General features: G+C 45.1%; 3 protein-coding genes across 3 annotated transcripts in view; 2 read left to right on the top strand and 1 right to left on the bottom strand.

The window, feature by feature from the left end:
• Positions 1-9,310, bottom strand: part of LOC126569071 (adipokinetic hormone/corazonin-related peptide receptor variant I-like) — an 18,890-nt gene extending 9,580 nt beyond the window's left edge. The window contains exon 1 of the mRNA XM_050225879.1: positions 9,100-9,310. Within this exon, the coding sequence (XP_050081836.1) occupies positions 9,100-9,310 (211 nt within the window). The remainder of the gene's footprint in view (positions 1-9,099) is intronic.
• An 8,295-nt stretch (positions 9,311-17,605) lies between these two features.
• LOC126580710 (DNA ligase 1) lies at positions 17,606-20,763 on the top strand. The gene is made up of 6 exons (XM_050243926.1): positions 17,606-17,690; positions 17,761-17,865; positions 18,056-18,196; positions 18,266-18,325; positions 18,393-18,734; positions 18,805-20,763. Exons 1-6 carry the CDS (start codon positions 17,671-17,673, stop codon positions 20,711-20,713), a joined length of 2,577 nt encoding a protein of 858 aa, XP_050099883.1. The 5' UTR covers positions 17,606-17,670; the 3' UTR covers positions 20,714-20,763.
• A 211-nt stretch (positions 20,764-20,974) lies between these two features.
• Positions 20,975-26,122, top strand: LOC126570380 (rab3 GTPase-activating protein regulatory subunit). The gene is made up of 5 exons (XM_050228107.1): positions 20,975-21,199; positions 21,282-22,065; positions 22,137-25,164; positions 25,232-25,429; positions 25,577-26,122. The coding sequence occupies exons 1-5, from the start codon at positions 21,124-21,126 to the stop codon at positions 25,814-25,816; spliced, it is 4,326 nt and encodes a 1,441-aa protein (XP_050084064.1). The 5' UTR covers positions 20,975-21,123; the 3' UTR covers positions 25,817-26,122.
• The last annotated feature ends 499 nt before the right edge of the window (positions 26,123-26,621 follow it).

Genomic DNA, 26,621 nt, shown 5'->3' on the forward strand with positions numbered 1-26,621 from the left:
CAGTTCAGGTGGTGGGTTTTACGCGAAATAGAAAATCAGCAAACAATCCAGCGCTGCCGCGCAATCCACGCAATAACGAAGGTTATTTTTGCACTGCATACCGTACGCAAGTTGCTAACTGCTTCAGGAATACCTGGGATTTGTGCCGGACGGTGAAATTGTTATTTTCGCAGTTGCTTGAACTGACAAGCACGTGCTACTTGTATACTTATGGTGCTGGCTATGCTGACGGCTGCTGAGGTTGAGGTGATGGAGGTCTGCCTAGCTGGCGCCCACGCTGAAGGCGAACAAATAAAGCGTTACCGTCCGATCGAATGACGTCGATCGATGCGATAGCTGACTACGGTTGAATAGCAATTATAAATGTCCTTGCTTCATCAACAGACAATCGAAGGAAAACAATCACAGATGATGCAATGGGGACACTGGGAAGGAAGTGTTCTAGTGCTCATCGTAATTCTTGCCACATGCTTGGGCAAATCAATCCAAAATTATTCATAAAGCTTCACAAGTTTCTAAACAATCACTGCAATGCGATTAGGCATTCAAAGTTGATTAAAGTCCAGTTTATTCTTTGTTAGTGCAGTTAGAAAATGCAACGCCAAAATTCTCGGCGTCCTTTGAATATGAGTATTGGCCAGAGAGCCAGCGTGAAGTTGGAAGAGCTCACAATTAGAAACAGAATTTGCATACATAATTTGTTTGCTAATGGTCATACGACGGCACACCACCGGCAGCTTCACGATTCCAAAGTTCTCAGCTGATGTTTGACACTTCAGGCGGAACAAAACAACAGCAGCTACCAATCACTTGAGGAAATGCAATTATCCTCTCGTCCAAGGACATTTGGTAATGGGGACCACCTGCCAGCTTCAATATTCACGCTGGATGGTGCGTAATCACCTTGGGTGCGTCCAATTTCTTGACAGCCTGACCATCTCGTCGTCGTCCGCGTTCACTGCTAGATAAATAAACCGTGCACCATCTGATGCGTTCAAATGGAGAAGCTCTTGAATCTTGTTCCAAGCCAAGGTGAAAATTGTTCTCCTCGATGCTTGGAGAGCACCAATCGTTGATCATAATTGAGACCAATTATTTCTCGCAATACACTTCATCAGTGGCTTGATTAATGATGAATCGTTTTGCTGCTCGGTTTCTCCACGGTTGCGCTGCGGCCAGAGTTCTCTACACAGGAAATCCATTTTGTGGCCGTAATTTCGTTTACCGGTGTGTACGCTCAGGGCTATGCATCGGATACGAGTCCGTGTCGAGTGTGCGGTAAAAGTTTATCCATTTCACAGAGCCAGGGGGGGTAGGCCTCCCCCATCCATGTAGATTTATTACGAAGCAGATTGTTTTTGTTTTGCCCCAAACCGAATCCCTAACGGAATGGTTTATGATTTTATGTTTTGCGAGTCGACCATTTTACTGAGCTTGAATTTGTGTTAGATTCGGAAATGTGTAGCCATGGGGCATGGGAGTGGTTTTTGTACCGATGGTCAGATCTGTCGGGTGGAATGATAAAGAATTTCTGTGGTTTGTTATCTCCAAAACGCTCATATTCTTCAATTGGATAGAATGGTAAAAGAATCTTTAGTATGTTAAATTATTGTGAAATTAAAGTATAACCAGAATGTTCAATCCGTTTAAACCAAAATTAATAATATAGTTCTTATTTTGTGATTAGGAGCTACAAATCATGTAAAAAATTTACCAGAATTAAGATTATTTAACTGATAACAGTCGAGTAGACATGGAACATTAGCTGATCGTTCTATATTAAATTTCGCTTTGCTAATGGGGAACGTTGTCATGTTGATTGAATTTTATGTTGATCACGGTAGTTTTGTTACCCGTCTGCAAAGTTTACTTCACGAGCATAGTACGAGGAAATCGACGAAATGCCTGGCACCATCAGCACCAAATCATTCCAAGCTGATAAGAGTGAGATTCAAGCATAATCGTGATTTGAGTAAATTGAATTAAGAGCATAGATTAACTAAGACATCGAATTGAAAGTTTAGCCCTGAGACTGTCGTGGAAAAAGAGGAAAAATATTTCTTAACGATTTTTCCTGCTCTGTGTTGCTCTCAGTTTCGAAACAATTTCATACTTTGCCACGTGTCACACGCAGCAACACTCATCCAACACTGCTTATCAATTGATCTCCTGAACTTTTCGCTTGGACAGACAATCGTAAAAAGTTAGTACGAACCAATCATAGATTGAACCGGTTCCACGGATCTGCCTGTGTCTGTGCAACCAAAGAATAATGCCTGTCTTTACTCTCCATGAACCCGCGGTTCCCCGAAAACAACCATTCTCATCAACATGTGAAATCGAAAAGTTTTCTTTATTTATCTTCTTTTTTTGGTTTAAATTACATCACCAAACACCCGTCACTGGATAGCTGACGGATGAAAGGAGGAAGTTTTCAATTTTCGTTTATCTTTTTTAAACATAGAAACAAAGAGAGGCGTGTTGGCGTGTGGATGTGACATTGCCCAAACCGCTCAGGATATAACAAATGCACCCCTTCCATGACCCGGCAACGTCTGAAAATAACCGTCGAGTTGACAATTTTCGTGGTAAAAGTAATAAGTATATTAGCTTCGCTTATCTTTCCACCAAAAAGGACACAAACGAGCTTGGGGGTGTTTTAGCTCGAGAAATTGTGCCAGTATGTTGACAGAATCGCATGATTGTGGACAGAAAAGGGAGAGTTATTGGGTTTGAGGATATAAATTTACGTAATTGTAATCCGTTTCCCTTTAAGACTCTTGTTAAGCCTAACACCGTTATGAAATTCATGCTGTTTGGGCTTAAAGTTGGCTATACTAAGATGATTTGTGTACACCATGTTTTATTGCCCGAGTTTTAAACTGGTGTCATAGTAAAGTTTAGATTTACATTTCATCAATGTTATGAGACCTGATTAAATTTTAGTTTAAATGTATGATTAGACGGATGGACACTAAAATGGAAACTCATTTCGACATAAAGCAGCAGCAGCAGCAGCGATTTTTATGGAAGCAAATAAGATATAGAATGGCTAGCAACCTGTTAACATTAAATTCTGGATAAAACTATTAAATTTCCTTTTAATTGCTAATTGTTTCTAGAACCCGAAGATAATCGTCCCGCCTTTTTGTCTGAACGTGCCCTCCGGTGGTGTTAGCGTAAAGCTTTCCGACGGTGCACCACAACCACGCAATTGGTGCTGTAAGGCTATTAAGCTAAAAGATTTATAACCAATAACACGCGTTGCGTTGCACCATCTATGGTCACCGATGGGATTTACAAAATACACTGGATATTCTTCCTTAAAGCTCCATCGCATTTCCCTCTTATTTCCGAAGTGCAACAGCTGTCTTGTATTTTGCATCCAATTTGAATATTATTCTACGTTGCAATAATGTCAGGCACAGCTCGGGTCCATTTAACGCATTGGATAAAATTCGAAAACACGAATACGCATAGTCAATTCAATTGTGTGGCTGTCCTTATAAAACCGTTGCTAATCCGTTAGCCATGTGCTTGACTATCATTCATTTAATTAAGAGCCAGCCCCGTGCGGCATCCGATGGTGGTGTTCTGTTTTCTTTCGGGTGAGCACCGGCCGTTCGTTCCTGGCTTAATCTGTTTGTCACTCGCGTAATTAGAAATATGTCGACCGGTACACTGAACGCTGCTGAAGCAGCGTGGCCATTCTGGACAAGCGCACGGTGCCTAGGTATGTTCCATAACCATTGACACAAACGATAAGCCGCGTTCCGTTGACTGCCCGCTCTATTCGACTATCGGGTATGGTATCCCATTTCCCCAGACACTACCATACGATTTGTTAAATTAATATAGGAAGCGATTAGACAGCTGGTCATTTGGCGAAAAACAGATTAATTTATTGCTCATATGTTTATCCCAAATTGGATTGCAAAGATCTATCAACAATCAAGCCCTACGCCAATTTACGGTAAAATACAATTTCTAATCGAATCTGCTCTCTGTACTGCTCTGCTATGCTATTTATACGACATGAGTAAACTAAAGAAGTTTATATAAGCAGCATTTGCTAGCATAGGGATAAAAAAAATTCCAGCAAAATGAATCGTCTCGATTGGTTTTGAGGTGATGTGTACTTTGGTATCCGGCAATAGGTATACGGCAATAAGGAGTATCGTAAAATGTTCTGTTTCATGTTTATATTTAATCTACACGATGTGAATTTCAATTTGATATCGACAGACCGCTCATTGCAAAGGATTGATCTCACACTTTAGATCCTGCTGTAGTGCTTCATGATGTATCTCGAACCTTACTCTCATCCTTTCAACCTTATACTGGTAGGATTTGTTATTGATCAATGCCTTCGAAACAGTAGACTTTGCAGTATCATTATGGTTCTTGTTATTGCTTCAACATTAATAAACATGATGCACACAGTTCGGGATTGATGGTTTTTAACGTTCAGTGTTTTGTTATATCGTCTCCCTGTATTTTTGGACGGCACAATTTCCCTCTGATATTTATTTAATGTTCTTATATTTGTAACATACTTTAAGGGATTCATAATTTGATTTCTGAATAAACGTGTAAGAATGTTTTCCAACGTCAAATAAGATGCTGATTTTTTCGAGCGTTAAAGCAGCTTAAAAAGTGTGTCTTTTAGATTTCCCTAAGGTCTTTAACTCATAAAACAGTGAGTAGTATAGTTACAGATTCATTATCCTTTTGCATGTTAAAATGATAGGCATGATGAGCCGTGTTTTGTGATGTTGATGCTTAGCTGAGAGGATAAGTGGATTTCTTAGTGAGCATCCATTGACTCCATCCTGTAAGCTTCTGTAACAGACACGGCAGCATCACTAACACCGGTCGCAGAATATAGAAAGAAAGCAAACAACGCGACGAGCTACACCGTAGGAGGACACCTACCGTCAAACTATTTCACTCTTTATCCGTCTCATCCGACGGTATACTTTGAAAAGGACCCAAGCCTGTGACATTGGCGGCCATTAGTGGGGAACACCGTTATGGTGTCACGGTAGTGTTGAGCTGAAAGTATAAGCGTCTGGCTGAGAGTCTATTCTTGTGATGCTCTGACACCAAGGTGAATATACCTTGGCGCACGAAACGAGCTAATGAAATTATACCCGCAGCCGTGCAAATACACGGTACGGTGGTTTCAGGAGAAAAAAAATTACTCGATACCATCACAGAATATTTTGTCGATCAAATTTCATAGCGTTGTTCACTGAAATTAAAAAGGTTTTGAAAGGTTGTGTATGATATTAAAGTAAAACAAACTTTATTCGCGACGCTTCCTTGGTAAATATTCTCAATTTGAATCCTTGTAGCCCAGTAAAGGAGCTTCAGAAAATGGAATTCATAATCCGTAAAGTTATCGCTTCGTTAGCAGTAAGGAAAAATTACCTTGAACTACTTTTGATCTACTGTGTAGCTTCAACGACTTCAAATTGAGAATTTACTTTTTAATTTTGTACCCATGATTATCCGTCTCTTGGTGATCTCTGTCTCTTGAGATGGATTGTTCTAGTATTTAACAACCATGGATGAAATCCAAAGAAAGGGTACCTCAAAAGATGGCTGCTGGTTGATAGATTAAAACCATTGCACTGGAAAACAATGGAAGGATAAATTCATGGTAACCATAATGACCCACAGACACGTTGCATGGAGTTCCAAATTTCCGGTGGGAGGTGATGCGGAATACAAAGAAGTCGGTTGATTAAAAGTAGTCTCGCCTGGATTGGTTTGATGATTGAGGTACTTGTCCCTTCCACGCTGCTGAAAATCATCTAGTTGACATCGCAAACCACTCCATGTAGCTCAAAGATCAGTCCAAGCATTTCCGTCTGACACTTCATTATCTGCCCCTAGAGTTTGTCATGCTCTCATGAACAGTACTCCAAAGTCTTTCTGAAGCCTTTTCCATACCTTTTCCAAAATTTAAATCACCTTTACCGTGAAATGGTCGTGCCTTTCATTGTAATGAATTACCATACACTGCACATTCTGGAATAAATCGTGCAACCAGCATTCATGCCTGTTACCGAATGATTTAACGTTGGACACTAATGATGACTTACAGCAAAGTTTTCCTATGCCTCATTGTTACAAGAACGTTATTTTCCATGTTTTTGCCCAACATTTGATCATAATTATGCTGTAATGTTAATCTCAGTGTGAAACATTAAGATTGTCTGTTGATGCTAACGAGGTACGCCTTGGAGTGGTTCCAGCAGGATGAATCCATGTCCAAAAGGAAAGGTAACGGAATTGCGGTAAAAGTACTTTTGTCATCATTGATAGGACCCGCAGAAAGTTTCAGGCGATGAAAATATCCTCGACGTTTAATAGCCTGCCGGTGAAGCCTAATTAGTCCTTTTTTAATGTCTGAACCAATGTCGTCCTTGAGTTTCCCTGAAAACGACTCTTCCAGACAGTCCGGCATATGATCCGATGTTCGCAAGCTTAAAAAGGATTTGATGTAAAGGAAAAGCGTACAAAAGTCGATTTGTTCAACTTTTAATTACATTCAGAACTTTGTGCTTGCCTTTATGCACAAGTTCTGAATTAATAGACAACGTTTAGCTTCGTCAAATTTCAAATTGAGTTTCTTTTTTCATTTTACCCGCAAAATATTCATTTGATCATCCATCATATACCGTATAATTTTTTAGAAAGATGAAAGTTTAAAAGTTTCGCTTAGAAAAAAAACCATGCAACAATCCTTTTGAGGTTTGCCAGACAATAGCATACACCTGATACCTACTTTATCAGATCATTTGTATTTACTGCAGTTTTTCATATACGAAGAAAAATTGCTCTCCGGCATAAGGAAGCGAATTACCGACAGCCATTCACATCAACACTCAATATTCATCAACAGTTGAAGGTGACGGGCGATGGAAGAATGAGACGCAATTCATGGAACGCTCGGCGATGCGTTAGTGTCCTCCCACGTTGTCAAGGTTTGTGAGATATGAACGAGATGATATGGTTGTCAGCATCAGCCCTAGTAGCCTAAGGGTGAACCATAAAACCTTTCATTGCGAAGCTGGAAGACCAGAAGCTAAGAGGTTCTGTAGCAAAAGGGCGTAACCACACTGCGCGGGTGAACATAAACCGCTGCTCATTGACGAATTACGGTGCCTTATCATTCTCAGATTTAGTCTGTTCCGCTTGTCCGGGGTGGTTTTTGGTTGTGAGAACATCTTCGTGCGTTTATTATTCTTATGATAAATATGATCAATCTTTAATACCAAACGTCAAATATGTTACCAATACGAGATAAGATTTTCTCATTTTAGGGGTGTTTAGTGCAGAAAGCACATCTCAAGACTCTTATGATGTAACGTGTTTCTTATTATGCATTTGCTTGGCAGCAAGTTTCCTTCTCGGTACTCATCGTCTGCCTAGCGTCATTTATTAATTAACTCAGCTATCGATGTCTTGTATAATGGCGGTTCATCGATTAGGTGCTGCTCATCACGATGGAGCATAGCAATCACAAGGCAAGCCTAATGAATAGTGGCAATCTTAAGGCCATCGAGAAGGATAATGGCCACTAGGGATGGATTAGATGGTAATTCAAGCAACGGGATATACGAAATCTCCTCGACAAAATCAGTGAGTAAGGCTAAGAGCAAAATGAAATCTATCATCTATTGCATTTAAGTAGCTAAGCTTTTCCAGCCTTTTTATCAATAGAAAATTATTGAATTTAGTCGCTTGGTCGCTGAGATCAAGGGTGCATTTAATTCAAATGGATTATAACTGCTAGCTGGAACCCTAAACATGTGATCGGGAAACATACATGTGCCAGAAGGCGTGCAAAATAACGTGCAATATGATCAGAATATGTCATTTTGCCAGTATCTTCGAAGGCAGTGCCCTCCCTACGAGATTTGTCAGATATTGTGGTAAATTTTGCTAGATGAACGATAAGCCTGGAGACCAAATCCAATTACTGGATAGAAGGAAGCGGAGCGGCTAGGGCTATTCGGGTGATGCTATGGTCATCACACATCATAACTGCTCAGCATGTCCAAGATGGGAAATTCAATCCGACTGCTGTCTAACCAACGGAATTGAGATCAATTCGATGCATTGGATGCGTGAAATAGTAAGATTGTTACATCAGATCGGGATAAAGTTTCAAACAGATCCATTCCGGCTCAATCAGATACATCCAAACGAATGATTATAATTTACTGATGATATTGTAACATTTTGATACAGTTCTCCTCTTAATCAACACTACAAAACGAACGTCATACCGACGCTGTAGATGGAAACAAAGTGAATAGTTTGTTGCGTACGAGCTATGGCTATTTTATAACAGCATTACGGCAAAATGTAATCAAAATATAATCCTTTCAATCAACCTAAAGCCCTACTAATGCCTATCACACGGAGCTATCTCTCAGTTCGTTAGAATAATTGGTTTCCGGCAACACTAGAAAGAGGTAAATCCCACAATTGAAGCCAACGAGTTGATTGGCATCGATTATCAAGTTGTTATTAAATGGAATGATTAATTTAATCGCTTCTACGGATTGAGTGAAGAGGTCCTTATTCTCAAACCAATTATCCGATGTCTCGCCTTGACTATAGCATGATTCACTTGATTTAAACAATTATCTGACAGATAAGTTCTTGTTTTATAGTACAAGCTATTTTAAACTATGTAAAAAGTAAGGGTATGTACATTCCTCCGGTAGCAACATCACTATCACCCCCACGGGAACCATTTGCAAACCGTTCAGAACCTATTTTCGTACACCGGTCAATGCTGGCACAAAGGTAATATGTTAGCCCTTTGAGGGATTATGTTCTAGATTGAATTTTACGACCCTCTGCAGAGGGGTCTACCTTAATAAGAGCACTAAATAGAGAAATTCCCTTAGAGCCCGGGGGTAAAAGAATGGAGAACAGAATTTTTCATTTCTGCTGGTGAGTCTATCTGGCACAAGCCGGAGGTCCATAATTTGCGCTGGTGATGTATGACTGTCGATAGGCCGTCGGCTAGAATTCACCGTTTGTTCTACGCTTCCGTTTGACGATGACTCTTACCTGGTGCGGTGATAGTGACCTCTGAACCGTTCTTGTCCATGCCGGCCAGCAATCCGGTACCATTGATCGATAGACCACCGAAGGCACCCAGTCCGTACGGTAGTGTCCCGGAATAGTTGGCCATGGCGGCAGCGTTCAGTAGATACTCCTGCAGGTGTTCATGCTGAAGGGAGATATCCATGATGTTGAGTAATCCAGCCGCTAGGTACATTCAGACACTTTGATAACGGCGAACACACGCGATATCCGATACACAGTGTCAAAGGAGACACCTTTTCACATTTTATCACACCACAAACACACTCTTGTGTATGATTTTGCAATTTTATTTATTTAATAATATATTCCCCCAGAAACGCTCACGCCGAGCTCATGGATGACGAGCGACGGTATTGTAGCTCTATAGTGATTGCGAGCACCAATTACGATCGAAAACTTGCACATGCCCTTTATGTGCCAACATCATTGGCTTCATTTTTGTAATTAAACTCACATCATTACCATTGGTTCACTTCACACCACTTGCACATGAGGGCTTTCAATAAGTTTCTTTGGTTGTTATAGAAACCAGCAACACTGTTGCAACACCAACGCTTATTGAAAGTTGCATTCGTATCCTTCATTGCCCGATAAACAAAATTAAAGCCAGTACTGCCACTCGCTCTCACGTTTAAATAATTAATTTTCGATTATATTTGAGCACAAAGGATAATCACTTGATCGGTAGTGCACAGTTACTTTGTAGGACTTCTTCGCCAATAACACGGTGCTGGACGTGTAGCTGCTCGGTGCAGTGAATCGAAACCGTTTGAACGTCAGCAGCGGAACAACTTTAAATTCAACGGGTACGGCACGGAAGACCCCCGACGGCCAGGACGCGACTGGTCGCCTTGGAGTAGACGACTAACGGATCCATGATGCGCCACATTTTGCGGCCCTTGAATGAGACAGATGTGAATGAGGCGTTCTAGATGCTGTACTGGCCCGTGTGGCCGCTGCTTCCCCACGGTGAGCACTCACAAAAATGGTTCAATATTCCCCTCGCTGCAAAGCACCATCGCTTCGTGCTGTGATACCACAGGTTGGCGCATGCGAACCGAGTCCATCAAGAGTGGAGAGGTCTTTCCTGCTCTTTGCTGGCTTTCGGTTTCACCGACCTAGGCTACTGAGTACCCGGCAGTGGATGGCAGTAGATAAGCTGTTGCTTGTCCCTAGGTAAGGTCTACAGAGAGAGAAAAACCAGACGGGGTAAGTTTCGGTGTTATTTCGCGTAGTGATTGCGATGGTTATAGCGCCACGAAACGTTTGATCGAAAATGTCGTTTAAAGTCCGGAAGGACATCGAAGGCTGCGATTGATTGGCATTGACTGAGGGGTAGGGCTTCCCTGCTGACAAGCGATGGAAATTGTTCCGCTATTTTCGAGAAGCGTCCGCCCGACTTTTCCGCTTTGTTATGGGCGATTGATGTTTATGGTTGTGATGAACAGCCTTCATAAACTTCAGTCCGTCGCAGCACAGAAGACCATTGAAGAGAATGTTGATGATAAAATTAGCTGCATTCGTTTTTTTGGTAATGGGTAATCAAGTCAAAAACATTTTAGCTTATCAGCATTCAAACACTCACGGCACTGGAGCAAGTTGGCCTATATTGCAAATAGAGCCGATTAGCCGATTTTCACCGAGAGTCCCCAATTTCAATTCCGGGTTTGGACAAAGAGGTGAACCGGAAATGCATTAACCTGAAAAGCTTGTGGTGCATGTGAGTGCCATACAGATGGTTTCGAGACAACTATCCAACCGTGGAGCTATCCAACTGAAATCTGGCTTGTATTGTGTGATTGTCCGGCTTTCAAACGTGCATTGAACCTCAAATTTCATCGATTTTTTCCCATTGCACGAAAGACATAACGCATAGCCGGTTGAGGCTTATGATCCATCATCAATCTCTGCTGTCCACTGTGATTGGGCCATTGAAGGGCTTCCGGCAGCGCTGCACGCGTAATCGGATTGTACCGGGATGATTATTTTCATTCTTCGGCAAGGCATAAAAACAACCAGCATGAAATGGTCGCTTGGTCATTCGCTTTGCACCCGATAACAAGTCAGTCAGTCGGCCGAAGAAAGCTATTTGCGATGCTTTCGCGTTATCCTGGATTGTGCAATGGAAGCTGAAGCTATACTCCAGCAAATCAACTTGATGTCCCTACTGTCTGAGGTCTGTTTCTTGTGATAATTTTCCAAACGAGCGTAGAGCGTATTTACTTTACGAAGCTATCGGCAATCAGTCGGCAATGTGGCACTTGCTGGTAATAATTTAAATGTTATCAAGCTTACGCGAGGCACATGAGCAAAGCGGATGATTAACACTTCATTAAATATACGCCATACCGATCAATTCAAACCTTCTATTTATTCTACCGTCGTTCGGAATGAATTATGGGAAACGATACAGCCTCCAGCCGATTGCACGAGGTTCGTTCTGTTAGCTAGGAGAACGTTAGCACCAGCAGCAGTTGTTGTCAATCGCCAACACAAGGATCATCACGACAGAGCGCGTGTGGGAGCAGTGTGGTTAGCTAGGGTGTATGGATTTTCTCCTTCCCTTATCCATCGTTAATGGCGATTTAGTGGTTTGAATTTACCACCTACATGTTGTGGGTTATGGTGATGCTTGACCGGACCAGCGTATCCTGCTGCTCTCATGGTTCACCGACCATTCCTCTAGTGTTCAATAGTTTAACGCTCTTCACGAGCACCTCTCGTGTTAGCTAGAAGAGGACCAGTAATTTAAGAGGAAATATCTTTTCTCGATGTATTTGTTTTTTGTTAAATGCATGAAACAACGAAGGAAATTAGTCGAACTCATCTAAAGAGGAATGTTCTGTTCAAAGTATTCCATTTACATTATTTCAGGTAACCATTGGTATTTCTGTGCATCAATGAACACGAGCACTAAAGCACGTACATTTACCTCAATAAGTGGTGGCAAAAAGCATTGTGGTTTTGAATGGCCGTGCTTATAAGCTTCCTATCCTATTGTCCACTTGAGCTAGAGCATTATATTGATTTCGTTCCACAAACCACTATCTGATCAACAGCATAACTCTCTTGCGTTAGATTGTTTCAATAGCCGCATTATAAATCTATACTCTACTAGTCTGTGATTGGCTTAATGAACACATTTTCAGTAATTGATTCAATTCAATTAATTTAGTTAGCTGATGATATTGGAAAAGTTTGAGAGTACATGGTGCAGACCTTCCTACAAACTCATGATACACTTTTGCTAAACTTTTCGCCGAAGAAATCAAATCAATCTCGGAATGCTATGTGAAGCAGAGATATTTTTCATAATTTGATAATGCATTTGCCAATAGATTTCGTTTCAAGCAATGTACAGAAAGCTCGCAGCAACCACCTGCATCATTCTGAAGCGGAATCTCTTGCAACAATGACGGCGCAAAATGTTCCATCTATGGTAGCTGGCAGTTTAATTTGTGGCTTCATTACACAAAACATTACCGAGTTTAGTAAACCGTCAAGGCCTGCTGTTCGACTTTTCTAACACAGCACGATTGACTGAGTTCAGCTCCCACATACACCAAAGCCGTCGGTTTTCAACTTTCAAGCGAACGAGCTTGTCAATCTGATAAAAGACGGACAAGCGTGGACATGTGGATTAGCTGGTAATTAATGGAAATAAATGACAAAGGAAGTGGTCCCAACTGTGCTTGCAGCAGCATAAGTTTGCTAGGAGATGCAGAGTCAATCAGTAATTGGCACGACTGGTTTCTTGTTGCTAAGAACAAAGGACCACCAAGCGATGTTTGGAGAATTGGTTTGGCAGCAAATGAAATAAGCGCTTAAATCGATTTGTTGTACCGTTCTCTATACAACGATCGAGCGCCAATGCTTCTGCCGAGATCATTGGAAGACTTTCTTACTTTCAGCTCCTAATTGAATCATAATAAATGAACGAAACTGTTTTACTAGTGTTTTCGGTATAAGACTCCAGGCTGATAATCTGCACGTACATTGCACAGCTGCACACACGTGTTTCTGTTCCCTTTTCCGTGCGCCTCCATTACCAACCAGCAGAAACAAGCGCTGGGAACAGTTTTGCGAGCAACATCCGGATGAAAAGAATTCAAACTTGCTCATGTTCCGCTACGAAATACTGAAATTATGTGAACGAGCTCCTGTGGGCTCTGTTAAAAAGGAAACAACATGAGCCATCGTGGCGTTGAAAATTTCATGGGAGATCTGTACTGGTGTCTAAGAAATGAAGTGGTTCACGGCTGACTGGTATGAATTTTGCATGCTTCTACCATGTTGCATTTGGAACCGAACAAGCGGTCCACCTACCTTCAATGCGTCCCACCGCTGGAATGCCCCGTCGTTGCTTAATACCCGTACCCACCAAACTATTCCAAACTGGAACAGGAACGAAGAGAACAGATCACGGTTTCAACGCAGATAGCATTGCCACACGGTCTAGCGAGGTATGAATTTTGATAGAAAATTCCTATTTCGTGTGGCAGCGATGGAATGTGCAAATCGGTGGCGTATTTTACGTTGAAATACTGCTCCCTTCCGTGCATGATAATGGCGTGTCGTATCGATGTAAACCATAACAGGGTTGGAAACACGAATCCGAAGGTAGCTGAAAATATGTTCTAAGCATTCCTTTATGCTCGTTAACTGAACCAGCAAAACCATTACGAATATTGAACTGTTTCGTTTTATGCTTCCTGATTGAGGCAACCCTTTGGGAAAAAAAAGATCTGCTTTAATACTTAATCCACAAATACAGCTTCGCAAAAGAAAAAAAAACGAAATCGGTCTTCAAAGAATAACTTTACTGTCGAGTGCAAAGTCTTTAGCTTTCGTACTTCTATCCTGAAACATGGTACACGATTTCACACTCAACAACACTGTCGACGGCTAAAGACTTTTGATCCGAAGACGAGAGATAGAGTGATAAAAAAAACGGATTTCAGAATACCAACCTAGTGCCAGCTGACCTCGGTCGGTATAAAAGTATAGAAAGCATCCGTTTCCTTTTCCGGCATAGTTCCAGCTGTAGCATGAATAGAGGCTGCTTTGGAGTGCTCCATAAACTAGAGTGTTTTCGGAATTGAAAAGCGATGATTAGGAGAATGTTTTCTTTGAAAAGCTTTTTTAAATATTGTTTAAGCATTTGCTAGAAGTGGACGCAAGGTAATTACGCAATGTAATACGAAAATTATCTTTCAGTATCAGTTGCGATTTTTTTTTAACACTGTTAGCAGAATGGCAGATAACCGTTTTATGTTACAAGTTTGCCATTTTTAACATTTTAACGTTAAACAATCATTTCTTCATCAGAATGTATTGATGAATAAACCAATTACAGCAACCAGCAACAGTTGTATACCATATGCCACTCTTCACAGAGAATACGTTTAACTGAACATCAATCGTAGTCAAACGGCGCTCCATTGCTAGAACACCGACTGGCAGCCACATCAGATTCATACGATAGATGGCTTTTAGGACGTTGCTTGCTTATCATCCGGCAAAGCCGAAAGCCAAGCATTTGGGCGACCTTTTTGAGTAATGTGCTTCGAGATAAGCTCACCAACAAGCGGTGGCAAAATTATTATTCGAACGGTGGGTGGATGGGCTCATGCCACCAGCAGTGACGCTGGGCGTCCAAATTCATAAATGTCGGAAATCGATGAATTAAGATACCAATCAATATGTAAGTGGCACGTTCCTGTTCCGATGTCGCCCCCGAGAATCACTGAAGGGAGAAAAAGTACATTACAACTTCCTGTCTACCGGCCCGATCTGATTGAAGCCATTCATAGATTCTTGTTTGTGCGCTGGAAAGTAATGCTTTTTTCAGACTCTGCTACAGACACTCTACCAAACGCCGCTTTTACTGCCATAAATAAGGTTTATGTACAAAGGAAGCGAATCAGAATAAGTGTTAAAATTTGCGTCATAAAATCATATCCATTGGGCCTTCCGGTGTGCTGCTGGAGCTTCAGGGTGAATATACGTGGGCAGAGCAATTGTGCGAACAGGCCACGAGCCGCAACAAGCAGGGTAATCTAGGGGCAATTCATTTCCAAGATCCGATTGTTGGCTTGTTTTGCGATTTCCGCATTTCACGCGATGGATTTGTTCTGAAGCATTTGTTACCAAGTCCTTTCATGTTCCGCATTTCCTTCTCACTAACCCACCCATGGGTCAAAGCGCCCAGAGGAATTGACGGTATTCGAAACACTTTGGTTCGGATATGATCGCTTCTTGGCGTGGATAAGCATTGTGTTCCAAGAATGAGCAAATAAGATTTTCTCGAATCTATCTCTGTCGGAGATAATGTCGCATTCCGGGCAGGACAATTTATTGATTCATTCGCCTTTTGTCGTATGCGATAGAATCCAGAAAACCACTTAGCTTTGATATCGCTTTGGAATCCATATTCCCCAAGAAAATACGATGCCGTGGAAATATGCAATCGATAGCATTAAAGTTGTTTTGTGTTATGCTTGTTTCAAGTAAAAATGTGGGGAAAACACATACCTATTGGCAATCGTTTGATGCTGCTGAAGTAATGTTGAAGAGGAATTTCCATTCATTCACCACAAAGATTAAATATTGCGTGAGACCATTGCTATCAAACCGCCCACAATCTTGCAGTGGACGTATTCCGGAAACGTTTATCTATAATCGTCTTATGGTGCTAAGCGACCAACCGATTGGCGTTTTAATTACGAACCAGATTCTGATTCTAGTTACTCCAACGTTTGAACACGCAGGGTTGTTCTGTCGTATGTTTTCGTCCGGGGAAAACAGATTGCCCCTGCTGTGGGACAATGTTTGCTCAAACCGGACCGAAGTAGTCGAAGTACGTGCTTTCCTCTGCCTTCGGGGAAGTTCGAACGACAAGCCAAAATTGCGTCCAGTCATCACGGCATGGTGCCGTCTGTGAGAGGAGTTTCCAACTGTGCACAAATTGTTTGATTCACTGGAACCATCGGCGGGAGCAGCATCGGCACCATATCCGCAAAGGCGTCTATTTAGCGGACACACGAAGGGAAGCCTTTGACCGGAACTACCTCCTCTGTTGACTCAGTGTTTCACCGAACCGTCCGATTGACGATTGACTGTTGTGACCAGATCTTTCGGAACAGCAGCTCAACCAACGTGACCACGCATTACGCGAATCATTTCCAGGGTCAAAGTTATTGGAACTATTATTTGTGTGCCTACGCATTTCGTGTCGTTCACAGACCTCCTCTTTATAATTGTTGCGGAATCTAAGAGTGGCGAAGATTCTAAACACTTCACGAGCGTTGCCAAGATGTTCAAAAGGTATGCACAGCAGTAACGGTATCTAGGAGAGGAGATGTTAAACCAGTCGCCAGACGCAGATGATAAATACCCATTAAAAATGCAATTTAACTTTCTCCTACATTGTGCTTTTGGGATGGCGCGAAATGCAATTTTTCATGTCAAGTGCAATAGGATGAAGACGATAAATGGTCCAAGGGGCTGCCCATACCGGCCTAGAATTCCGAAGATGAAAATATACAAACTGTATCCGTTTGGTTTACAAAAGGTCTTAGTTGCTGAAAGATAATCCGCTTTATCTTTGAGCATAAATTGCGCTTGAAATGCTGAAACAGGGCCCCAACAACATCAGCTTGGTATCTTTTTGCCAAAGAAGCGAACAGATCGCGGGTGGCGACGGAAAAGTCTCCGGACGGTGCTAAATTCAAATGGCTGACGTTCATGTTTGATTTCTCCTGTGGCCCGGTTCAGTGTGGCCGCTCAAGTTTCACCATCATCATACTGCATGCTACGCTTCGTGTGCCCCTTGATTCGATCTGCTCGTAGCCAAACTGTCCGACCCCACACCGAAGTGTTCGCTGTAAGAATTGTGTAAATTATCTCGGTAAGCTCCGTTTCGCAGTGACTCTTCGCCAAAGGACCAGAGGAAGGTGAGCATCATGATTTTGATAAAAGACAGCTTTCACTGGTCCTTGCTTAACAAAACGAATGCCATGAGCACACTTGACGATTAATTTCGGGGACATTAAAAAGATACAACTGAGGGTAGGATTTGAATAATGCGTAGAATTACTACCCTCAACACGCAGATCCATCAGCCGCCAGGATGGGCAGCTCCCCATTTTAAAACTTATTGCATTTACGGCAGGTTCTAGGTGCTACGAAGCGTATCCGGTGATTTAATGGTGATGGTGGCCTGTCTAGTAGAAGGAAGTTCCCGCAGCTTCCTTAACCTGTGCAACATGTGTGATTATGGTTGAAGGAGAGAGGAAAGTGGATAAAGGATCCTTTCTCGTCTTGCTTCTATGCTGCTTCATCTAAATTATGAAACCATCGTGAACCGCGGAATTTAACGGTCAATTTAAGCGGGAAGAGTAACGGATCAAGCATTGACTAAACATAGCTCCCGTCCGTCAAAAGCGCGGTTGACAACATAAAATGGCGCGTAAAATGCGTGTTTATGTTTTTAGCTTCGCCTCGAACATTTATTAATTTCCCCGATAAAGAATGTCCCAAAAGTCGATTCTGTAAGTATAATCCTCGGTTCGATATGCTTAGTTTATTGAAACAAAATTCTCCTTTTCCACCGTGGTGCAGTTCGTTCTTCGGCAAGCAAACGGCAGCGAAAAACGGTCCACCGACGGCGGCGGATTCCAAGGCGGTGAAATCGGAAGAGAAAGACGACCTGCAAGCGACAAAAAGGTAAAGCCGTTACGGCGCCAAAAACTCTAGCAGCGGGAATGTTGCGCCTTTTGGCCCATCGAATCGTGGTCTGTGGAACGGCAGGGTCCGGTAGCAATTTGTTAGGCTCCGCCGCTCGGTTCGATCCGCGCGTACTAAGTGCTGTTGTTTCCTCTTGTCGTTTTCCTCGACGACCTTTCATGGTCAGCAGTGATGTGAATGCGAAACAGGCAATCGCCGGCGATGATAGCGAAGCATCGCAGTCGCCGTTGAAATTATCGAAGACAACCGCTGGCAAGCGGAAACGTGTCCTTTCCTCCAGCGGGAGTGAGGATGAAGCTCCGGCAAACAAGTGAGTAATGCCATTCAAGGTCGGTTCCGTCTGCTGTACTAAGTTTAATCATCTACTTGTTTTCTGTAGAAGCGCTCCGGATTCGAAAAAGCAAGCTTCTACTTTAGAAAAGAAATCTCCTAAAAAGAGGTGAGTGTAACTGTGCGATGGTTTCGTAGCTAATATTCCACTAGCTTTGTGTTCCATTTTTCGCTAGTACTTCTCCTGAGACTAAAAAAGCAGCTTCTACTCCACCGAAAAAGAGTCCGAAGAATGTCAAGAAAGAGGAAAAGCCAGTAACATCGAAGGAAGAAGCTAAAAAGGAGAAAAAATCCCCGAGTAGTCCCGTGGCAGCACCAGCAAGCAGCAGCAGCGTGAAGGTGGAAAAACCTTCACCAACAAAACCAGCGAACGGCAGCGGCAGTAGCTTTTTCACTTCCACCAAGAAAGAACCAACGACCAATGGGAAGGCCGGCGGCAGCAGCGATGGAACCGATTATGATCCGGGAAAGAAGAACTATCATCCCATTAAGGATGCTTTCTGGAAAAAGGGTGATCGGTAAGAGTCACATCTGTATAGAATGCTAGCAAGAGAACGAATGGTTAGATGATACAATTGATCATTGCAGTGTCCCATACCTGGCATTGGCGCGAACATTCCAAACCATCGAAGAAACGAGCGGGCGCCTGCGAATGATCGAGATTTTGGCCAATTACTTCCGTTCGGTGATACTGCTCAGTCCGTCCGATCTGTTGGCGAGTGTGTATCTGAGTCTGAACCAGCTTGCACCGGCTTACGAGGGTGTTGAGCTGGGTATCGCGGAGCACTCGCTCATGAAAGCGATCGCGCAGAGCACTGGCCGTAGCTTGGCCCAAATCAAGACCGACGCGCAAACAACCGGTGACCTGGGGCTGGTGGCTGAGCAGTCGAAGAGTAGCCAACGCATGATGTTCCGCCCAGCACCACTTACAGTCGCAAGTGTGTTCGGGAAGCTGCGTGAAATAGCATCGATGATTGGCGCAGCCTCGATGACGAAGAAGATGGACAAAATCCAGGCAATGTTTGTCGCCTGTCGGCACTCGGAGTCCCGCTTCATCATTCGCTCGCTGGCCGGTAAGTTAAGGATTGGGCTAGCCGAGCAATCGCTGCTGCAGGCACTGGCACAAGCATGTGCCTTTACACCGACGGAGTTAGCTGGTGGGGACTCCCCCGTTGTAGATGCTCTGGCCAAGGAGCCGGAGGCGAAGGTGAAAGCTCGGGTGGACGAGATCGCCCTTAAGTTGAAAACGGTGTACTGTCAGTGTCCCAATTACAATCAGATCGTGCCCGTCTTGCTGCAGTACGGTGTCGGTGAGGTGCTGGAGCGCTGCCCTATGCTCCCCGGTACACCGCTCAAACCCATGTTGGCTCACCCGACGAAGGGAGTGCAGGAGGTGTTGCAGCGATTCGATGGCCTCGAGTTTACCTGCGAGTGGAAGTACGACGGAGAGCGAGCCCAGATCCATCTGCTATCGGATGGGGCGGTGCAAATTTTTAGCCGCAATCAGGAGAACAACACGAGCAAGTACCCCGATGTGATCGGACGGCTCGAGTTTACGCGCAAGGATACGGTCGAGAGTGCGATATTGGACTGCGAGGCGGTAGCTTGGGATGTCGAGAAACGGCAGATTCTTCCATTCCAGGTGTTGAGCACTCGGAAACGCAAGGACGCGAATGAAGCGGATATCAAGGTGCAGGTTTGCGTGTTCATGTTCGATCTACTCTACCTGAATGGACAGCCTCTCGTCGAGCGTCCGTTCAGCGAGCGGCGTGACCTCTTGTACACCCACTTCCGTGAGGTCGAAGGCCAATGGAAGTATGCAACGCGACTGGATACGGGAGATCTGGATGAGCTGCAGCGCTTCCTGGATGAAGCGGTTCGTGGAAACTGTGAAGGACTGATGGTGAAAACGTTGCAGCGCGATGCCACGTATGAAATCGCAAAACGATCGCGTAACTGGTTGAAGCTGAAGAAGGACTATCTGACCGGTGTGGGCGATTCGCTCGATTTGGTCGTAATTGGAGGGTATCGAGGTAAGGGCAAGCGAACCGGTACCTACGGCGGGTTTCTGCTCGCTTGCTACGATGCCGATAACGAGGAGTACCAGACGATCTGCAAGATTGGAACCGGATTTTCCGACGAAGATCTGCAGCGGCACACGGAGTTCCTGGGTGCGCACGTGATACCCCGTGCCAAACCGTACTATCGCTATGAGGCGAACCTGGAACCGGACGATTGGTTCGAGGCCGTGCAGGTTTGGGAGGTGCTGTGTGCGGATCTGTCGCTGAGCCCCATCCATCAGGCAGCCGTCGGTATCGTGGATCCGGAGAAGGGTATATCGTTGCGCTTTCCGCGTTTCATTCGTGTGCGCGACGATAAGGGTGCAACCGATGCCACGACCGCGCAACAAGTGTCCGAGATGTACCTAAACCAGGATCAGATCAAGAACCAGGCAGCCGGGCAGGGTGGTCGCGATGCGGAGGATGATTTCTACTGAGGTATGGCGAATTGCTGTTTCCATCTAGCGTTTAATGCGGTTTACTTTCAATATAGTCATCATTTGGAAACAAACTATCCGCGCTGTGTGCTGCAACGAAAACGAAAGAAAATCGGATGAAACCGTTGGTTAGTGTGCAGAATGCCCGGTACGCGGCGCTCACGGCTGAGGTTGACAAACGCAAACGTCATTGTTGATTTTCTGTTTTCGTTTTGTTGTTCGTTCTTCGTGGCTTCCTTTGTTGTTTTCGTGTTGCTCGAGGCTAGAAACCCAGCGGAACCATCGGAAGGGCTCGAATTAGATTTTAATTTCGTCAAATGATCTTCACATTTAACCATCGCATAGTCGTGTGTATCGTAGCTAGACGTTGCTAGGAATTGCAGTAGGGTGGAGGAAGGACCACGGCCACAATGTCCTGCGAAGTGAAGGTACTTTCCGTTATCGAAGACCTGCGCGAGGTACAGGAACAGTTTGGGCTCAGCTCAGGTATGTGTCTGTTGGTTGTGGTTGTCCCGCAACTCCCGCAATTCAATCTCATAATTTCCCCGTTGTTTTATGCATTCTCCAGATGAAAACTGGCTGAACTCGGTGAGCTACTCGCTCTCGCCAGCCGGAGACACGTTGGCACTCGGGCATGGATCGATACTGTTGGTGCTGACCTCCCGCTGGGACCGCCAGCGACAGCTGAACGTGTACAGGACGGCCTGGAGGGGAGCGATCGATGATGCTAGCTGTAACATAACGAGCATTCTCTGTACGCCGATCGTTGGCCAGGGCCAGAGCTCGCAAACGATGGTCGATTTCAGTTACATCATCGTGGGTCTGGACAGTGGATTGGTGCTGTTTTACGGTGAAACCGGGACACTCGTTCACTCGCAAATATTCCACCAGGAACCGATACAGGCGCTCAAAGCGCAAAGTGGCAAGCATATCAACGAGGAGCTGTACGTAATGTACGCCTCGTGTACCGTGATCTTACAGGGATCGCAGGTATTTCCACTGCTGCGTAGTCTCCGGCAGCAGATTAATCGCTACGGAGCGGGCAGCCCCAAGGTGAACGAAGCTCAGGAAACGATTGCATGTCGCAAGTGGAGCTACGAGAAGGGTATGACGATCGTGGATGCGGTCGTTGTGGGACCGCAAAAAAGCTGCACATTCGATCACCTACTAACGGCCAGTCTGGAGGGTGGCTTCTTCGCCAAGTATCGCCACGCGGCACCGCAGAACTCGCTCATCGTTGCTGCGGGCAGTAAACCGTACGTTGGGTTCCACTACGCAAAGGAAGGCTTCACGCAACCGCTGCTGGCTGACGTTGCTCGAGCGGTGGCCAGTAAAATCAAATCCGCCTTACCGTGAGTAGAGAGATAAGAAATTGATGGTCGAGCCGATTGCAATTAATTAAAGCACATTCTTTGCTGTACAGATCTTGGCTTGGTGGTGGTGGTGGTGGATCGTCAGCACAGCAGCAAGCCACTGCGGAACCACAGCTTCCTCCCTCGGAACCACTGATTTGTCGCTTTGGGCTATGCGATCTTCAGCGGAATGCATTCGCTGTCTGGCTTGCACCGAACTATCAGCTAGCGGCCGTTGCTGACAATTTGGGGCGCATCATACTGGTCGACTGCCAGCGTGGTATCGCACTGCGCATCTGGAAAGGCTATCGAGATGCTCAGTGTGGGTTTGTGGAGGTACCAGAGAAGCTTCCGAAAGACTCCTCGACAGCAGCCGGAGGATCCTCTCGTAAATTGGACCGCCGGAGAGCGTTATTCCTCGTGATCTACGCTCCCAGACGTTCCGTACTGGAGGTGTGGTCCCTGCGTTCCGGTGGTGCTAAGGTGGCTGCCTTTAGTGCGGCCAAAAATGGACAGCTGCTGTACAACACACACAGCCAGATGGGAGTGACGAGTGGTGCAAGCAAGATCAAGTATTCCGGCCACGGTTGCACCTTTCTCGATCCGTCTGACAATAGCTTGAAGGAGATCGTAATACCGTTTCACTGTGCGCTGAGCGATTCCAAGTCCAAAATGGCCAAGGATTTGCATCTGCTGAAGCGCCTGAAGGTTTGCATCAAATCAGGCGACGGTAGCGAGGCGGAAGAGTTGGATGAGCTGAGCGATATGTGCCGTTGCTTTGAGACTGACGAGATCCGGTTGCAGTGCGTCGAGATGTTGGCCAAACAACGGCGCATAAGGCCACGGTTGTTTGCGGCAGCAGTGGACATTTTCGCAGAGGCATCACTAGAAGGGCCGACGGCTTCATCGGTAGCGAGCACAACTACTGGCACGATGACAACGGCTGATATGGAGTACGAGGAAGAGATTGAAACTCGATCCGAGTGTGTATTGCTTAGCAAAAGCCCACTACGGATTATGTGCGAAAACTATCAACGGTTGGTCATGTTCTATCTGTATCTACACGGTGATCTGCCTACGATGGAGGGAGAGCAAACAGCGCAAGAAGAAACACAGGCGGAGTGTACCCAAGAAGGTCAACTATCCGAGCAAGAGCTTACCGTGATTGAACAACTGATCGAGTTACTGCGGATGAATAACGCAACGAAGGAGAACATTCAAATTGCTGGTAACAGTACGGGCAGTACCGGCGTTGGTGCTGGTAGTACAGGAGGCCCTAAGGGCGTTAAGTTTGAAGAAAGTGTTGGTTCCGGTGTGCGCAACACGAGTTTTATGGAGTACCTGTCCTCGTTCAACGTAACCAACGATGAGCTTATTCTGTTGCGTGAAGAGCATGGCGCTAATGCGTACGCTGGGCTAGGGAAGATCATCTTCGAAACGCTGTACCGAAAGAGCGATGGGCGGATTGCACGACTGAATGGATTCCTGTCAGCTGCCGAAGCAAGTGGATTGATGCCGGAAGATTTATTGCGAATTTTCCTGGCCTATTGGCTTCGACTCCCCTTCGCGTATCAAGATACGGCAGCCCTGATGGACGATCTCGATCGTTTCAATGCGGTGCTACACCAAATCTGCCTGCTGGCACGTGATAAAATCATCTTTGATAACAACACCATCTGCCTGTGGTGGCAATCGGTTAGAGAGTATCTGCTCGAATCACCGTGTGCCTTGCGGGGTCTGCTCGCGGCCCTGATGTGCCGCAATGAAGCGCTGCGGCACGAGCATCGTCGACGGAGCGTCGAGGAGGAGGTGAGCGAACGGTTCGAGGAGGTAACTCAGGAAGCATGCCAGTGGACGCTGCTGATCGACAAGCTCGAAGATGTGGCAATTCTGGGTACGATTTTGGCCGAAGGTGTCCGCTGTCTCCATCCTCGATGGCCTACGTTGAAGTACCATAAGCCATCGGTTAGCTTGAAGGAGATACTAACGGGAGGAAAGGGTATCATTGGTGAACTGGTTGCGAAGTGGATCGCTTCGACCGGTATCGAACCGGATATGCTCGTGATAGAGGTACCACCAGAAGCAACTGAAACGGATCCAAAACCAGCACCGGTGACCGATATGAAAGCTTCTCCGGACAAAGTGTTACCAACGCGAAGCGATCGGCGCGAACGGAACCGTCAATTGGCGTTAATTAAGGCAAACCTTCTGCAAACGTCCGAGTATGGTCCCGACGAGCGAGACGGTGATGAGGGAACGAAGGAGCAGCTCGATCCCGTGCTTTACAACTTAAACATTCTGCGGTTACACTTTCCGTTCAGTCTCGATTCCGGGCAGCTGCTGGCACAGCTTGCCTGGGAGTACATTGGAGCGTGGAGTCGGAACATGGCCAACATAGCCTGCCTGAAAGCGGGCCTTGCGTGTCTGCATGCGATACCGCGTCTGCAGTATTCCATCAAGCACGGTCTGTGCTGTATGGTATGGAACGCGCACCTGAAAATCCCGCTCGAGGCGACCAAAAAGCTCGTTAACAAAGTAGGCCGGTTGCCGAAGGAGAAGCTGTGTCTGCAGGACATCGGTATCAGCGATGCGCTCGTGTCACAGTTTCTGGAGTGTTGCCTGGAGTTTTTCGAACACTTTGCCGGTAGCATCGATCATGATAAATTAGAACCACGATTTGAAGAATTGCTACAAGAGGGACCAGTCCCTCTAACGGTGCTGGCAGTACAGCAAAACTCCGCCAATATGGCGCTTCTTCGGTTACACCAGGAGCTGACACTGGTGCTGCTGATGCTTACATCGTTCAATGTGCGCTACGCTAGCAAACCGATCCAGCAGCTGTTCGACGGTATGGCCAATCAAGCATTTTTCGCCGAAATCAATCGACAGCTGAGCGCTAACAGTGCACTGCCCAAGGCGGACCAACTGCTGAGAAAGACTCGTCTCGAGTTTCTCTGCCGTACCGTTACCGCTACGATGGATTTAATACACGAGGAGATGCAGGTTGTCTACTACACGGATCACAACGATTGGATGGAGAAAGTCGAGCGACTGGCCGGTGCATGGGAACTAGAGTTTGGTGACATCCGGAAACATCAGGTAAGCAACCCCTGAAGACCTTGTGAAGGAAATTTTTCTAACAGAAATGGTGATCACTCATTTTTAGATAATCGAACTATATGCTCATGGCTGGGATACGTACGCGCACGAGCTGCTGGAGAACGTAATACCGGATCAAACCTTCGCAAATCTTCTGCTCACCATTGCTGGCCGCCGGTTAGCACTGTACACCAAAGCGAACCCTAGCACGTGGGGACAGATTGCTGCCGTCGGACCGCTCCTAACCGATTATCTCGATACACTAGTAAGTGTCGGTCAGCTATATTATTTAAACCGTTGAGCCAATCTGGCGTGCCAGTAGGAAATGAAAATCAGCTTATTTCATGGCACACTTAATAGTCCTTTTTTGTAAAAGAACGTCAATGAACATCGCCTTTTCGATAACTCGCAGGTTAGCAACGGTAACTACGGGCCTCCTTTGCGGTTCGCCGGACTGGAGGAGGAAACCCTGCAGACTGCGGATGGCGCTGAGATGTTTATTGAAAAGATAACCAAACTAACGGAGAAAGCCTTCAATGCTCTCTCAGCGCTGGCGGTCAATGCGAAAGGAACCTCAAAGGAACTACGTATCGCTGGACTAATATTTGATGCCTGTGCCACCATTAAAGATCACCAGCCTACGCACCAGTAGGTTGCGCGTAGGCGACTCCGTAACAATCACTGCACTGCACGCGCTCACAAGTAAATGATTATATTTACTGATTGTAAATAATTTTAATTCAACCATCGCAGCATCCCTGGCATATCATCTGCGAACTGAAATTATGTTGATATTGCTCAAGTCCTCCATCGTTGGCGGCTGGCACTGCAATTCCCATTCTGGTTCCTCCTTTCCTCTCTATCCCTTTAGCTAAGCTATTAAGCGTCACTAAAGAAATCGAAACGAAAACCAAACACGTTATACAAATGTTAATAATAAAATACTTCGTTAACACAATGCTTACGCTTTGATATTCTCCGAAGAAGGTTCTTCTTAGAGCATCCTTCTTTCTAACCGAAAAGCATCGAAAACCTCGTGAGAGGAGGTATTTCCGCCCATTCCAGACGCAACGGATTCCCGGTAGCTGCATTTAATTAGGCGCTACAAATATTTGCTCTAGCCTTTTGCGATTCCTTCCTCCACCTTTGACATGCTTCGTCACGAGTCTGGCCTGTACATCTTGAATTCAAATCGAATTCCGTGCACGGTGTTTAATGTTTGCAACCACGTGCCTCTATACCACCTTGATGTGGTTTTGGAACCACAAAAAAGTGCTACACTGGCTTGATCTCTGGTTTTATGGTTCGTCTTTTATCGATCGTTGCAAAATTGTGTAATCAAGCAGTGCTAAGATTTCTAAGAAACTACAACATTGTTGATACGTGGTCGCAAATTTTCCGTAATTTGTTACACCACAATGACTGCAGACTTTTGGAACCAGCGGCGGAATCATGTG

Source organism: Anopheles aquasalis, chromosome 2, assembly GCF_943734665.1.
Source record: "Anopheles aquasalis chromosome 2, idAnoAquaMG_Q_19, whole genome shotgun sequence".
Classification (NCBI taxonomy): Eukaryota; Metazoa; Arthropoda; class Insecta; order Diptera; family Culicidae; genus Anopheles; species Anopheles aquasalis.